This window comes from Drosophila rhopaloa, unplaced genomic scaffold, assembly GCF_018152115.1.
Source record: "Drosophila rhopaloa isolate 14029-0021.01 unplaced genomic scaffold, ASM1815211v1 contig_2, whole genome shotgun sequence".
In the NCBI taxonomy this organism is placed as follows: domain Eukaryota; kingdom Metazoa; phylum Arthropoda; class Insecta; order Diptera; family Drosophilidae; genus Drosophila; species Drosophila rhopaloa.
In genome coordinates, this window is record NW_025335083.1 from 15,100,528 (window position 1) to 15,114,274 (window position 13,747).

Here is a 13,747-nt window from a genome sequence, read left to right on the forward strand (position 1 = left end):
TGTGGAGCTGGGCAGCCCGGATAATGGTTGAGATATTAAGACATATTTCACCTTTTGTGATATTAGAATGTAATAGTTCCAAAATATCTGTTCAAAAATGTCGACATTGAAGGGCCCAAAATGTTGGAAATGTAAATACAAAAAAAACTGTTAAAATGTTATTCCTTTATTTGGTAATATTATTTTATTATTAAATGAACTTGCTCTTAAATTGAAGTTCAAAAACATACTCTAAAAAATCTTCATTAAAAAACACTTTATTTTAACGATTAAAAGAACTTAGCTTTATTTTTACCCATGATATTTCTTTCAAAAGGAACACCAGTTAAATCATTATTCCAAATTCCAGCAATATATATCGATTGCCGCCGACAACAAATCTCCATTGTCATGTCGCGTATGATCAGCCGGGAAGAGATCCCCCGGGACAGGAGTCTGGCCCAGGAGTTACAAACTGAAATTACCCGCAACTCGGCGGAAATCAGCTTCAACTTCTGGCAGGAGTTCGAGCACATCCGCTCCACCCAGCGGAATCGCATGGTGGAGGAGCGTTTGCAGCGCGAAAGGATCAGCACGATGATGCGGGATGGGCAACAGGAGGCCAATCAGGAGGCGGAGGCCCTAAGCCGATCCATCAGTGCTCATGGAATGACTGTGAACTCAACCAATTTGCCATCACCCTCAGTAGCAGCACCTGGGGATTCCTTGCTGAAGAACTCTTTGGTTCAAGGGGTCCTGAACTTGTCCACTCGCCTAAATCCAGGTGTTAAAAGAAAGCCCCAAAAGCAGAAATTCCAATCTTTTAAGACCAACAAGTCGAAACCAAGGGCCAAGTCCGATTATAAGGCAACCTTGCCATCGCCAGTCCCCTCCAATATTCCAAGGGCACCACCCACCTCCAGGGCCACTATGATAACCCCAAATATCTCCAATGGGGTCACCCCCAACATATCAAAGCTTCGATTGGCCAACAAACCCAAGAAGTAACGATTTTATTTTTATTTTACCTAAATTATATTTTAGAGATATTGAATGTGGTTTTAAAAGTTTTAGTGCAAATGAAAAGGTGTATGTAAAGTCAATGGCAAAATGAAAATTAATTTAAAATATGTAAGCCTAAAAGCATTATAAATAAAATTTGGGCAGACAAAATTAAAGTCACAAATTATTAACTTTTTATTTAATCTGAGATAATTTAATAATTCCACAACCAACAGTTGTAAAGAAAAATTAAATTAAATTAAATTATTTTAGCTGAAGGTGGTAGCTTTTAAACATTGTTAGTACTCAAAATGAAATCAAAAACTCTGTTGAATAACATTAGGTAAACCATAAAAAAGATTTAAAATGTAATAAAATAAAACGTATAAGAGTTTACATATATTTATTTTACTGCAATCTCATTAGGTTTCCTTGATATCTTCTTCGTGCAATCTGTGTCCCGCATAAACCCATTTCCACGTATCCAATCGCCTGACGAATGCCACCCGGTGTGCACTTTGCACTACAAATTCCGGCTAAAACACACACATAACGAAACCGAAAACAGAGGCAACAACAAAATACGGCGACGAGGCAGAGACTTGCAAATTAATTAACGGTACACGGGCCTCCAAAAGGAGGAGATTCGAAAATCAGAAAACAAGCCGACACGCACCCCAGACACCTGAGTAATCAGCATTATGTGGGCATGGCCATCGATGGAGGTGCTGGTACTCGAACTTCTCGATAAATCACGGATAAAAAACAATCAACGCAAATGTAACGTTATTCATCACAGGTGGTAAATATTTCAAACTCAAACTGACAACAAACGCGCGTCGAGCTTAAAAATAAAACTCATACACCGGCGTTGTTCGCGTTTCTGGTTTCGGTTTCTGTTCTCAGATTTCCGATACTCAGATTCGTATGAATTCTGGGTCAGAATAATTAATAAATGCCGCTCTTTTTTGGCGCATGACTGGGCCATAACAAAGATGTGGCAACACAGAAATAATACGGATCAATTTTTGAATATGTGTTACTCATCAAGGGTATCTTTAAAAATTGATTTAAAATTAATATTAAATTAAAATTAAAATATATGTATATTACTGAAGTCATTTTCAAATAAAAGAGTAAGCTTAAATTTACTTTTTAGCTAACCAAGTCTTCAGAGTTAATAAATTAAAGATCTTTTAAATAAAAAATAATTTGATTCCCTTGAGATCAAGTTTCATCAAATCGATCATTACAAAAATATTTTAAAAATTTCCCGAACAAAGATTCGGCAGATTTGTCGTCGCTTTGGCGCATGCGCACCAATAATCAATCAAAACGTCTTAAACAAATCACTCGGGCCGCATGTGCAACTACCAAAAAATCAACAGAGCAGAGACAAAAAATTACAGAGCCGACTACTGACTGACTGACTGACTGACAAACTGACTGACTGGCAAGTTTGGCAACTCCGAGGCTCTGAGGCTCCGGAGAACTGTGATGGACAACAGTCACGATTTGCATGTGCGACAACTGTTGCCAGACCGGCAACAACGACGCCAAAAACAACCATCAACCAGGCACATTGAACTGTCATTGACACGGGGGAGAATCGAGGAGAACGCCAACCCGGAGACCGGAGATCGACGACTGGCGACTGGAGACACCTGTAGCAGCAGCCACAGAAGTTGAAAGGCAAAAGGCGAACTCCCTCGCACAGTGGCTCAAAATTAATCGTGTCAGAAATAACCATAAAGCAGGGAAATATTTTTTATGATCCATAAATAACTTTAGAGCTCATTAATAAAAAATCCAATCAATTCTTATTTTATGAGAAAAAAATGATTAGTTTTTAGTTACAGAACATTTTTTATTATATTTGAGTTAAAAATAAAACTACAAAAAAACATAGTTTAGTTAAACAAAGCGAAATACATTGCAATTCTTACATTTGTTCTTTTATTGGGCTAATAAAAAGGTTTGTTTCAAAATAATAATGCAAATAAAAATTGCTCTAAAATTTAAGCGGGTTAATGAATAGCACGAACATTCATTCATTAAGATAAATATTAGAACAATTTTACAGTTCCATAAACTTTTTTGAACATTATAACATTATTAGCCAAATGTGAACACTAGATTTCTGCATAAAAAATAGCTGCAAGGCATTTACTGCCACCTTAAGTCACTGTACACAGGTCCGCTTTTGCTATTGCATTTGTTCCGATCGTTTGTGGGTGCGGCGGTTTCAGTAGCCACCACCAACAGCTGGACCCCCGACCCTCAGTACACCACCCACCGACCCGCACCACCACCCCCTTTTGAGCCACTGAAATGGCAAACTCAGAGGCCAATTACCGCAAACAAATTCGAATGCGAATGCGCATTGAAATTGTGGCAAGGTTGGTAATTTAAGACTCACGCCGTCTCAAAAAAAAAGAAGTCAGAGAAACAGAAAGAGAGGGATTCCCGCGAGAGCGAGAACAGTTTCTTTGTCGCACCACTTGGCTGTACAAAAAAAATCAGCATCAGTTTAAAAATGTTAGCTTAATTTTAACTTCTAGCTGGTAACATAAACTTAACTATATTTTTTTCATTTTATGATTTATATTAAGAACAAATATGTTGATATGTTGGAAAATGTCCTAAAACAAGTCCGCCTTTTTTAATCATGGTCACACGACACAAAAGGTTTTAAAAGGGTCACACCTTTTTCATAAATCTATCTTGTCAATATTATAAAAAGGATGAGCACTTTAATGATTTTTTTCTCGGTGTGGAAGTCCGCTTTGACCAGGTGATTGAATTGCTGATTTAACGGTTTCTGTTGTCAAATTAATGACATTCATTCATTCCATGTGGTCGAGTCAGAGTCTGAGTTTCAAGCCCGAGTTTGAGTTGAGCAAACGTGGCCAAAAACGGTAGTTTTTTTGCTGCAGCTCTGGCAAATTGCAGCGCGTGTTATTATTGTTGTTATTACTGTTGCAGCCGTTGTCATTGCTGTTATTAATGTAGTTATTAAATATTTACAACTGCCGCCGCACAAAGCGTGCCTTTAAAAAAAGGTTTATTGGATACGGGAGTGGGCCGGGTTCACAGTTGGGTGTCAAAGTGCAAAAGTTTAGCGCAAAGTTCTTGTCATTATTTGTTCGCCGCTTGTTGATCGGATTCTGTTTCCTTGTAAAGTGAAAGGGAAACGCTGGCAAATCTATTCTCGGCCGCCTTGAGTTTAAGGCTTAATTAATGGCTCTTTTATATAATTTAATTAGTTGTTAATGATTTGCTGATTGGACTGGCGCGGGTGGTGGCCCCCCATGAATCAAATGCTAAACTAGACTGACTTCGCAGGGGCTTGGCAGATGTCAGGGTTGCCCAAACTAGTGGCTAATGGTCTAATGGCCCAGTCATGACTGTCAGTTGTGATAGCGGCTAATGGTTGGGATTGCCAAAATTCGCAACATGCCAAAAACTAAAGAATTTTCAAACGCTTCAAAAGATACGAGATGGTTTTAAGAGGTAAATAAATCTTTGAGATAATTATGTATACCGTATTTTTACAAAAATGTTTAAAGGTATTTAGAATAATATAACAAGTAAATTTGCCTTTAAAACAAAAATCTTAGGTTAGTCTTAAACTTTTTAAAAAAATAGAAAGTTGTTACTTGAAATTTCAATTTAAAAATTGTATAGATAATTTGCCGTGTATCAACATTAAATTAAAATTTTAAACTCGTTATAATTTGACTAAGATAAATCCCATTAATTTCCTTTAGTTAAATGTATTTAAATAGATAATCAAATTTGATCGATTTAATTTGCATACTACTTTTCTCATTGCCATTGACCGAAGCCGCAACTCCCACTTCCCATCTCCATGCCCCACGAATATAGCTTGCCCCAAAAAAAGTAAGTTGAGGCCAAATCGAACATGGCAGGCTAGACAAAATGCTTGTTGTCGATTTTCGCGTTCGATTTTGAACAAATCCCCCAAACTAAGTAAACAGCAACTGCCTGCGTGAATTGCGCATTCAACATGCGTACACCATGCGATAAATAATATTTGAAAATGTTTTTAAATTTGTCACAATTTCAGCGATTGCATGGCCAGAAACAAATAATAACAAAAAAACGAAAAAAAGAAATAGTTAGTCATTTGAAGGCTTTTATAACATTTATCGGAAAAGCGATTTCCTTGCCAATTAGTCAAGGCTTATGGGGGCGTTAAGCGAGTGCTTAACTCAGGCATGAAAATTGCCGCCAGATGGGCATAAAGATATGGCGACACATGGGCCCGGCGATAAGGCACAAAAAATACCAACGGCTTAAGCGGCAGCGACCTGTCAATATTACATTTGATTGATTTCGATACGATTCCACGACCGTTTTCGAAAGCCAGATGCAAAACTGTGTATCAAAAACGCAATCGTAATTCAAGTGCTCCACATTAGGCTTCGAAATCCGTGTCTGGCTATCGTTTTCCGCGCATTTTATTGCCACACCAAGGCAATAATCTAAATGCTCATATCAAAAACGCATGTCGGGAGCAAAACCAAACCCAAATCGTGGCCAAATCCCAGGCCAAATGCCCAAGACGATGGCAGTGGCACACGCAACTGGCAAAAAGGAAACTCTCCTGTTGCTCTTGCTCTTGATTTTTTATATTTTTGTATGATTATACTCTTGTAGAGGGTATTTGCATTTTTTGAATTCCTTTTTATTTAGAAATAAAAAGTTTAAAATCCTTCTTTTCAGTTGTCTGAGATTGAATAACATTCAATAATTATATTGTGGAGACTTTTTAAATTCTGAATGTGTTTTTTATGATGATAAAAACACAACCTGAAAGTTATACCCTATTTCCTTAAGTGATCCTCTTATGGGCACCATATCACTATCGGCAAAAATTCCTTCTAAGAGTATACAAAACTTCGATCCTAAAAAAGTGTTAATTACTTTTTTCTTTTTTATATTCCCTTGATTTTTGTCGGTTGACTTTGCCGTGGTAAGTGCAGTAACTCAATATTAACCACTTACACGTTAATTTAGGCACAAATTGAATTAATAAACCATGTTGGACATTGTGTGCGGTCCCAAAGAAACCGAAGCGAGCCAGCTCCTTTTCATATTTCATTAATTTATGCACGAAACACGGCTCAATGAACCACGAAAACAAGCGGCTGGCCAACAACGCAGCCAAATTTGAATTTACAAGCACGTAACCTGTGCAATCCCCCCTTCTAGACCCCCTCGTTTTGGCCACCTTTTTGCCGGCTTCCTTCTCTTTGGCAAACGCTGACGTGATTGGCTTCGAATTTGGTTCCTTTCGGTTCCACTCGCTTGTAAATTAGAACACGCTCAAAAATGTTACCTACACAATTTGCATGTCGCTGCTACCCATAAAAATGAGAGACCCCGTGACGATGGTGGCTCCCCTGCCCCCGGGATTCCCCTTGAAGTCATCCCCCCGAAAACCCTGTCCACTACAAGGTCTGGAGGCAAATTGCGTAAATCTGACTTTCATTTACACCTCGGCATGTGTGAGGATTCGGTGAAAACTGCAACAAGTGCTGCAAGGGATACTTTTGATGTGTCCGACTTTTCGCCAGGGGATGTATTCGGGAATGTTCAACAGAGTTGGGTTGGACCCTTCGGAAAAAGGGGGAAACAAACTTAAAGAATATGTAAGATTCCATTGGAAATTATCAGGGAAAGGCCGTTTTATAAACTTTCAAGATGTTAAAATTCATGAAAACTAACAGCAAAAGTGGAGCAATGTCGTTATATTTTTAGCAAATAAGTTACAAATTAACAAATATAAAACTTTTCTTACAGACATCTGATTACAAAGTGCCATACCTCAAAATTATCGTGGATTAATTCTCTAAAAATCTGCGTTTTTACTTTATTTTTTTGTTTTTAGTCGATTTTTCGTCATTTCCAATGATGTCACCCCTTACCAAATTATTGAAAAATAGCTTTGCAGAAAAGTGCCGAAAAACTGCACTTCTAAGCTCATAACTTTTCTTACAAATATCCGATAATAAAGTGACATATATCAAAATGATTGTGGCTTAATTCTCTAAAAATCTGTGTTTTTACTTTATTTTTTATTTTTGGGTCGATTTTTCGTCATTTTTAATGATGTCACCCCTTTCCAAATTTTCGAAAATTGGCTTTGCAGGAAAGTGTTAAAAACTTGAATTTCTAAGCTCATAACTTTTCTTACAGACATCCGATTACAAAGTGGCATACCTCAAATTAATTGTGGATCAATTCTCTAGGCCAGATCAACTTATTAAATGTATCGAAAAATCTATATAGTTTTATTGTTTTTTTATTTATTTAATTTTTTAACAGCTGCTAGTGTATATACACTAGCAAAAGTCTGCCTCTTTTCTTGTTTTATATTCAATTAGTTTAAAATATTTATACATTTTTTTAAGTTGTACAACATCATCAGTTCAAACCCCCAAAATTTAACATCCTTGAAGCCACACAATGCACCGACTCGTGCCGCAAAGTTGCAAGTGCCCCGACCAAACTCTTTATATAAGAAAGCTCTCCTTCCGCAAAACAAAACCGAAACAAAAATATGTATGATTTATTGACATTTTGAGACCAAGAATTTGCCCAAAAAAAAGGGTAAAGGTAATAAATTTTATTATTGTTGTTGATATACAAATCCGAATCCACTGTTTTATTTTCGCTTATATTTTCATGCAAAGAAAGCCACCAAAAATCAACCAAACTGGGGTTTGTCTCCCCTCTCTCTCTAGCTTTTGGCTTGTGGCGGTGGCTTGAACTGCGGGGCCCCAAAAAAAAAGTTAACTTCATTCGCTCGTGGCCGGGGTTAAGGGTTAAAATGTGGGAGTCACGATTCTTGGCTAAACGATTTTTTTGTCTTACCACTACGCGCTCTCTTCTCTGCGCTCTCCGCATGAAATGAAGTTACCAAAAAAAATCAAATCAAGTACCGTTGTCCACAAACACACACACACACACATATATTTATATCCCCCAATATCTGGCTATAAGTATCTGTATACATGGATAGAATTAAGGTGACCTGCCTACAATTTCAAACGGCGACTTCAACTCTCGGGGTTTATCAATAAATTATTGAGCCATTATTGTTATTACAATTTCTTTATAATGTTGGCAGCGTGCGCCGGCGAGTTTGTTGCAGTTAGCATACTTGTTGCATTTTTCTAGGGTATTGGTGGGGCATATTTAATGTTTCTGTGTGGGAATTTTTTTAATTTTTCTTGGTTTAAATTAATGCAGTAAAAAATACATTTAATATTATATCAAAAATCTTTTGAAAATGGTGAGTTCTTTTAGTACGTTTAATTAATTTCATATTTTTTTTAGCTGGTTATATACTTTTTTGAAAAAGACCACTTAAATCTTAGCTGTTGCCTTAAAAAAAATGTTTTATATGTATCTCTGGCTCTTTAAGGTAATGTATTTGATATTTTTGACTATATATCATATTTTTAAGAATGAAAAATAAAACAAAAAGTCATAAGTTACCATTTGTTGGCTTTGTTATTCTTCAAAAAATATCTGTAAAATTCCTGAATTATATTCACTGATTTAAAAGCCCAGGTATTCCAAATTCGATACCTTTAAGCCAAAGTTCAGCCCCCGATTGCTTTGGTAGTTGTTGACCATTAGCGTGTACTTGCAGCCACGGCCGCCAACGGGGTTGAGGTCTCTGGAATCTCCCCGGTCGGAAATCTTGGCCATCGCGGGTCCCAGCCTCATCATGTGCACAATGGAGAGCAGGTCGAATATCTTGGATCGTCGGTCGATTTGTGTTTGAAGCTGCCAAAGAGGGTCTGACCCAGGCAGGTTCATGACAAATGCATTAGGGGCTTTTGGTTTTTTTTTCTTGGTTTTTAGGCTGCATTTCCAATGGCCATCATGCAACTGGGCGGCGTGGCGCTTTTTTCGCCTTATTGTTATTTTATGAATATGGTAAATGGTTTAATGAGTTTTAATTGAGTCGGCTGCTGCAACGGGGCGAAGTAATGAGTTTAATTGATAGGGAAAACCCGAAGCTTTTGGCGGCCCTTTGAATAGACCAAAAAGTCGAGAGAATGAGGTGAAAGCGACGGGCCTGGAAATGGGCAGTAACCTGAGCTGCCCTGAAATGCCTTCTGTTGGGCAATATCCCCGAGAAAACATACAAAGTAAAATCCATTGGCGTTTCACTTCTCCTCCTTTTCAGTAGCTGCACTCTAAAAAAAAGTAACGCAAATTTCCCCTTAATCAAGGGCTATACTTAATCCGATTATTGATAAGAATAGTACATTTTATAAACATGTAATTGTAGAAACTAATGTAAACGTATTAATAAAATATAGATTTTTTGAAAGATATCTTTGATGATGACTATGTTAACCAGGAAACAATTCAAAATACACGTTCAATGAATCCTTGTGTAAATATTTAATGCATGAAATTATATGTTCTATAGTTTTTAAATTTTAAATGTTAAATTATAAAATAAATGGTAAGTAAACTTTTTTGAAAAAGTCTTTAGCGTAAGGACCACTTTTACTCAAAGTGTAATGTCTTAAAATTGATGAAACATTTTTTCTGCAAGACCAATCCATTGGGATTTCTCCGATTCTACCTTTTCCGGGAGCTGTCAGTAACCGTTGTGCGGAATAACTCTGGAACTCTGGCCACTGATAACAGGCACGCGCCCCGAAAGCCAGAAATCAAAGGCAAAGTGCCAAAGAATTGGCACAGCCTCGTAACTCAGGCCAATGAATCATGCAGCAGGTGGGGGCAGGTGGGGCAGTTGGGGGCAGGTGAGGCGGTCGACAGACGCAATCACAACACTGGCCAGTTGACCATTGATCTTTCACACAAGAAGAACAGGCTCTCCGGACAGGAACAGCGTCGTGTGGGCCCGTAATCAAAAATACGAGCAAACGAAAGAAACAACAAACAAAACTTGCTGGCTTTTGACATTTTTTCGTTCCGTTGGTTTCTTTTTAGCGCGAATGTTTTGCATGTTAACATTTTATTAGTCATAACAATCCGCCGGCAAATGGAGAACTCGACTGGGGATTGTCTCAAAAGTTAAAAGGGGGGAAGTGTGGTGGAACTTTTGAGCGGAAACCTGCCGCAGGCAGGCTTAAATGATTTAATGCTTCTAATGGAGCTCATGAAAAGTAAACATTCATAAATGGAATATCCTATTATCGGTTTGGCGTTACATAACTGGCTTCGATTTTTATGTTTTCTGCAACTTTAATACAAATTTTATGACTTAAAGCGACTATATTTGTTGTATAACGCAAGCATTTGTACTAAAATACCATTTGCATATTACTGGTTTACTACATTATTTGATTTTGAAAGTTTTCCTTTTGTAAGTTAAAAAAAGGAAAACATTATATTTTTCATAAACTGTTACTTTTGATATATACAACTTATTCCAACTGTAATGAACTAAAATGAATTAATAATTACTCATAATCCCCTTTTGGAAAACTACTATTCGCAATCAAACTTTGCAAATTTTCTGTAAATTCATTAAAGAAAAAAACCAAAATGGTTTATAACATATATTTAAGTTGCAGTCGACTGCATCATCTCTATATCCAATAAAAGCAATTTTAATAGGACTTCAAAGCTTTTCATCCAGCACTACAATTATTCATCAATTATAATCCGACCGAAAAACTTTCCCATCACTTGTTTGATTACTTTGGCTTGACGAAATCCAAGCTACACATCATCAGGGCTGTGTCGACCTCAAAATCGGATCACCTAACGGACCCAAAATTATTCAATATCCCAGATTCGAAGCCATTTGATGTTGGGCCGCCTCTAATAAATCCCCCGACTAGATACTTCCTCATACACAAATGAACACTTCAGTGACCACAGCATCAACAGAATTACGGCCAAGTTATGACCCTATCCATCCCATCTACAAACACATGTCGCCGCCAATTAACAGAAATCCAAAACAACATTTAAAACAAGAGAGAACGCTATAGTCGAGTGCCTCGACTATTAGATACCCGTTACTCAGCTAAACAACTTAATATAAATATGCCTTCTTGAATGTTTTTCGCCGCTCGAATTAGCTCCCGATTTTTATGTTAAAATCGGTACCCAGGGAACACCACGTGGAGGCCGTTGATTTGCAACGGGGTCTTTCAAACCAAAATAAAATTTGGGGACCTACGAGTCGACTTGAGTTGCCAAACTTTATTCAAGTTTGGAATCTCCATGTTCCCCAAAATTTTGTTTATCCGTAACATACGGAAGGCATACTAATGTACTTACTACTAATACTACTAATACTTATTTGACCTTACTAATTCTTTTTTTTTTTGGGGTTTTTGCGTTTTTTTTTTAATAAAAAAAAAATTTTGTTTAATTTAAGTATATACATACTATAAAAAAATTTTGCATGCAACTATTTAATTTTTTTGGGGTTTTTTGTTTTTATTTAATTTACGATTAAATTTAATTTAGTTACTATAAAAAAAATTTCGCATGCAACTATTTAATTTTTTTTTGTTTTTTGATTTTTTGTTTAATTTAAATATATACATACTAATTTAATTTAAATATATACATACTATAAAAAAATTGTGCATGCAACTATTTAATTTTTTTGGGTTTTTTTTTTTTCTGTTTAATTTAAATATATACATACTATAAAAATAATATATACAATTTTCCCTACCTATTCAGCCTCCCTAACGCTAACTAATATACCACTGTGGTAGCTATATGTAGTCTCAAATGTGCGCGCAGTGGCCCTATTATCGAAAATATTTGAAAACGCCCAATCAATATGCGTATTGCAATTGGTTGTCGACGAGTCCAAATCTAGCAACGAACTAAACCCTTTTACATCTGCCAGAAAATCGAAAACTCTCCTACAGCAGCCAGAGATGGAGTGAAGGCATAAATTGAAATCTCCTAACACTAAACTATTACTATTTAAAAATGTGTGCCGCTGAAATAACTCCTTAAACTCTGTTTCAAACTTTAACAACGGATAGGTCGGACTTTTATAAATAACTACAATCCCTAAAGACCGGTACCTAAAGATGGCAAACTCGAACACTGGAGAGGCTATATTTGAGGAATTAGCCAGAAAGCGACCACTTGAACAAAGACTGACATTCTCAAAGAGTTCGTTTCGAACGAATACGAGAATGCCTCTTTTTGGTCGAGCTCCGTTAGCTACTGACTGGCAATCTAGTCGCACTGCTGTGGCGAAGCCAGGAATGTCGTATGCTTCATTTGAGTATGTGGAAGCCTCAACGAAGCACAGAATGGAAGACTTTAGCATTAGCTGATCGGAACACACATCGCTAATGTGGCAGTGCAAGCTTTCCGTATTATGGAAAAAGACATGAAGGTTCGGACTATTGAGTAAACAATCGAAATGGGTACTCAGTAACTTAGTGGAACGCAGTTCTCGGAGCTCTTCCTCGGAAGCCGATCCCTGGGCGGATCTTGGGGGACGAAAGGTCCAATAATATAGAGACCTGCTGCACTTGTGGCTCTGCTACAGGCTACGTACAGCGCAGCTCTCTGCATGCTAGGACTAGTGTGAACCACCACTTTGCTGTACGTAGCGCCTTGACTTTTGTGAATAGTTATTGCTTCTGCAGGTACCACTGGAAACTGCTTTCGGTCAATGGTTGTGGCCTGGTTAGAATTAATCTGAAAGCTTTTTATGATCTTAACTACTGGGGTCCATGAAGCCTCTTGGCGATGACTGCACTTTGATCGCGCAGCTACTCCTATACTGTCATCTAAAAATTGTATCCAAAGAATGTTTGGAGAGTTGGACGTGTTGAAACCTATCTCCCTAAGGACACCAGTGGCTCCGTTTACGAGACCATCTGATGTGTCTACATTGACCGTCATCATGTATTTAGCAGTGGTTTTTAAAATGAGCGAGGAACACAAACCTTGTGTCTCAGATGTTTTTAATGCCCTAGCTTGTTCCAGACATCTGTTCCCCTGCTCTGAGGTAATATGTGCAGATTTTACAGAGTCAATGGCTTCCGAAATGAACTGATCAGTGGGAATCGAGTTGAGCTTCTCCCTATTGTATCGGTCTGTGTCCTGATTGCTTGAAAAAAGGTGAATGGCGTCATTTGGAATCTGACTTTCTACGGAAGTACGGCCTCTAAGTAGGACAATATCTTCAGACGACATTTGGCCGGACGCCATGTTGTTGAGTGCTATTGCAAACGGCTGGTCATCTCGCTGTCGCATTATCTCTGTGAGCTCGAAAAACCTAAAAGGACTCCAGAGGTGGGATCCAAATATAGCGCTGTATGGATCATGCGACGGCGGCTGGAAAATCCAACGATCACAAACTGGCCGCAATTGCCTAAGATCGCCGAACACGATGACCGAAATGCCTCCGAAGGGAGTATCAACGTTGGAGAAAATTTGCTTAAGGCGAGAGTCCAGATGGGAAAACATGGTTGCGCCGACCATAGAAATTTCGTCTATTATAAGAACTTTAAGATCAATAAATCTTGAACGCAGGGTATTTAACAGATCAGGGCTTAAACTCCTAAATGCAGACCCAGCCTGATTTACAGGGAGAGAGAACATGGAATGGAGAGTGGAGCCTCCGATTCCAAAAGCAGCTTTGCCTGTGGGAGCACACAGCAGTATTTTAACAGAAGTTGGGTCGCATCCTACTCTACCATTATACTCCTTGGAAAGGGACTGGAATAAGGTGGATATAAGTCTACTCTTG

At 37.8% G+C, this 13,747-nt stretch overlaps 2 protein-coding genes across 2 annotated transcripts; one reads left to right on the plus strand and one right to left on the minus strand.

The window, feature by feature from the left end:
- The first annotated feature begins 321 nt into the window (after positions 1–321).
- On the plus strand, positions 322–1,165 carry LOC108045505. The gene has a single exon (XM_017124856.2). The coding sequence runs from the start codon at positions 391–393 to the stop codon at positions 985–987; it is 597 nt and encodes a 198-aa protein (XP_016980345.2). The 5' UTR covers positions 322–390; the 3' UTR covers positions 988–1,165.
- An 11,252-nt stretch (positions 1,166–12,417) lies between these two features.
- On the minus strand, positions 12,418–13,464 carry LOC123037826 (ATP-dependent DNA helicase PIF1-like). The gene has a single exon (XM_044460457.1). It carries the CDS (start codon positions 13,462–13,464, stop codon positions 12,418–12,420), a length of 1,047 nt encoding a protein of 348 aa, XP_044316392.1.
- Positions 13,465–13,747: the final 283 nt, after the last annotated feature.

Excerpts from the sequence above, each read along its gene's own strand:
- LOC108045505 (XM_017124856.2), top strand. The coding sequence starts at position 391 with ATGTCGCGTATGATCAGCCGGGAAGAGATCCCCCGGGACAGGAGTCTG.
- LOC123037826 (XM_044460457.1), bottom strand. The coding sequence starts at position 13,464 with ATGTTTTCCCATCTGGACTCTCGCCTTAAGCAAATTTTCTCCAACGTT.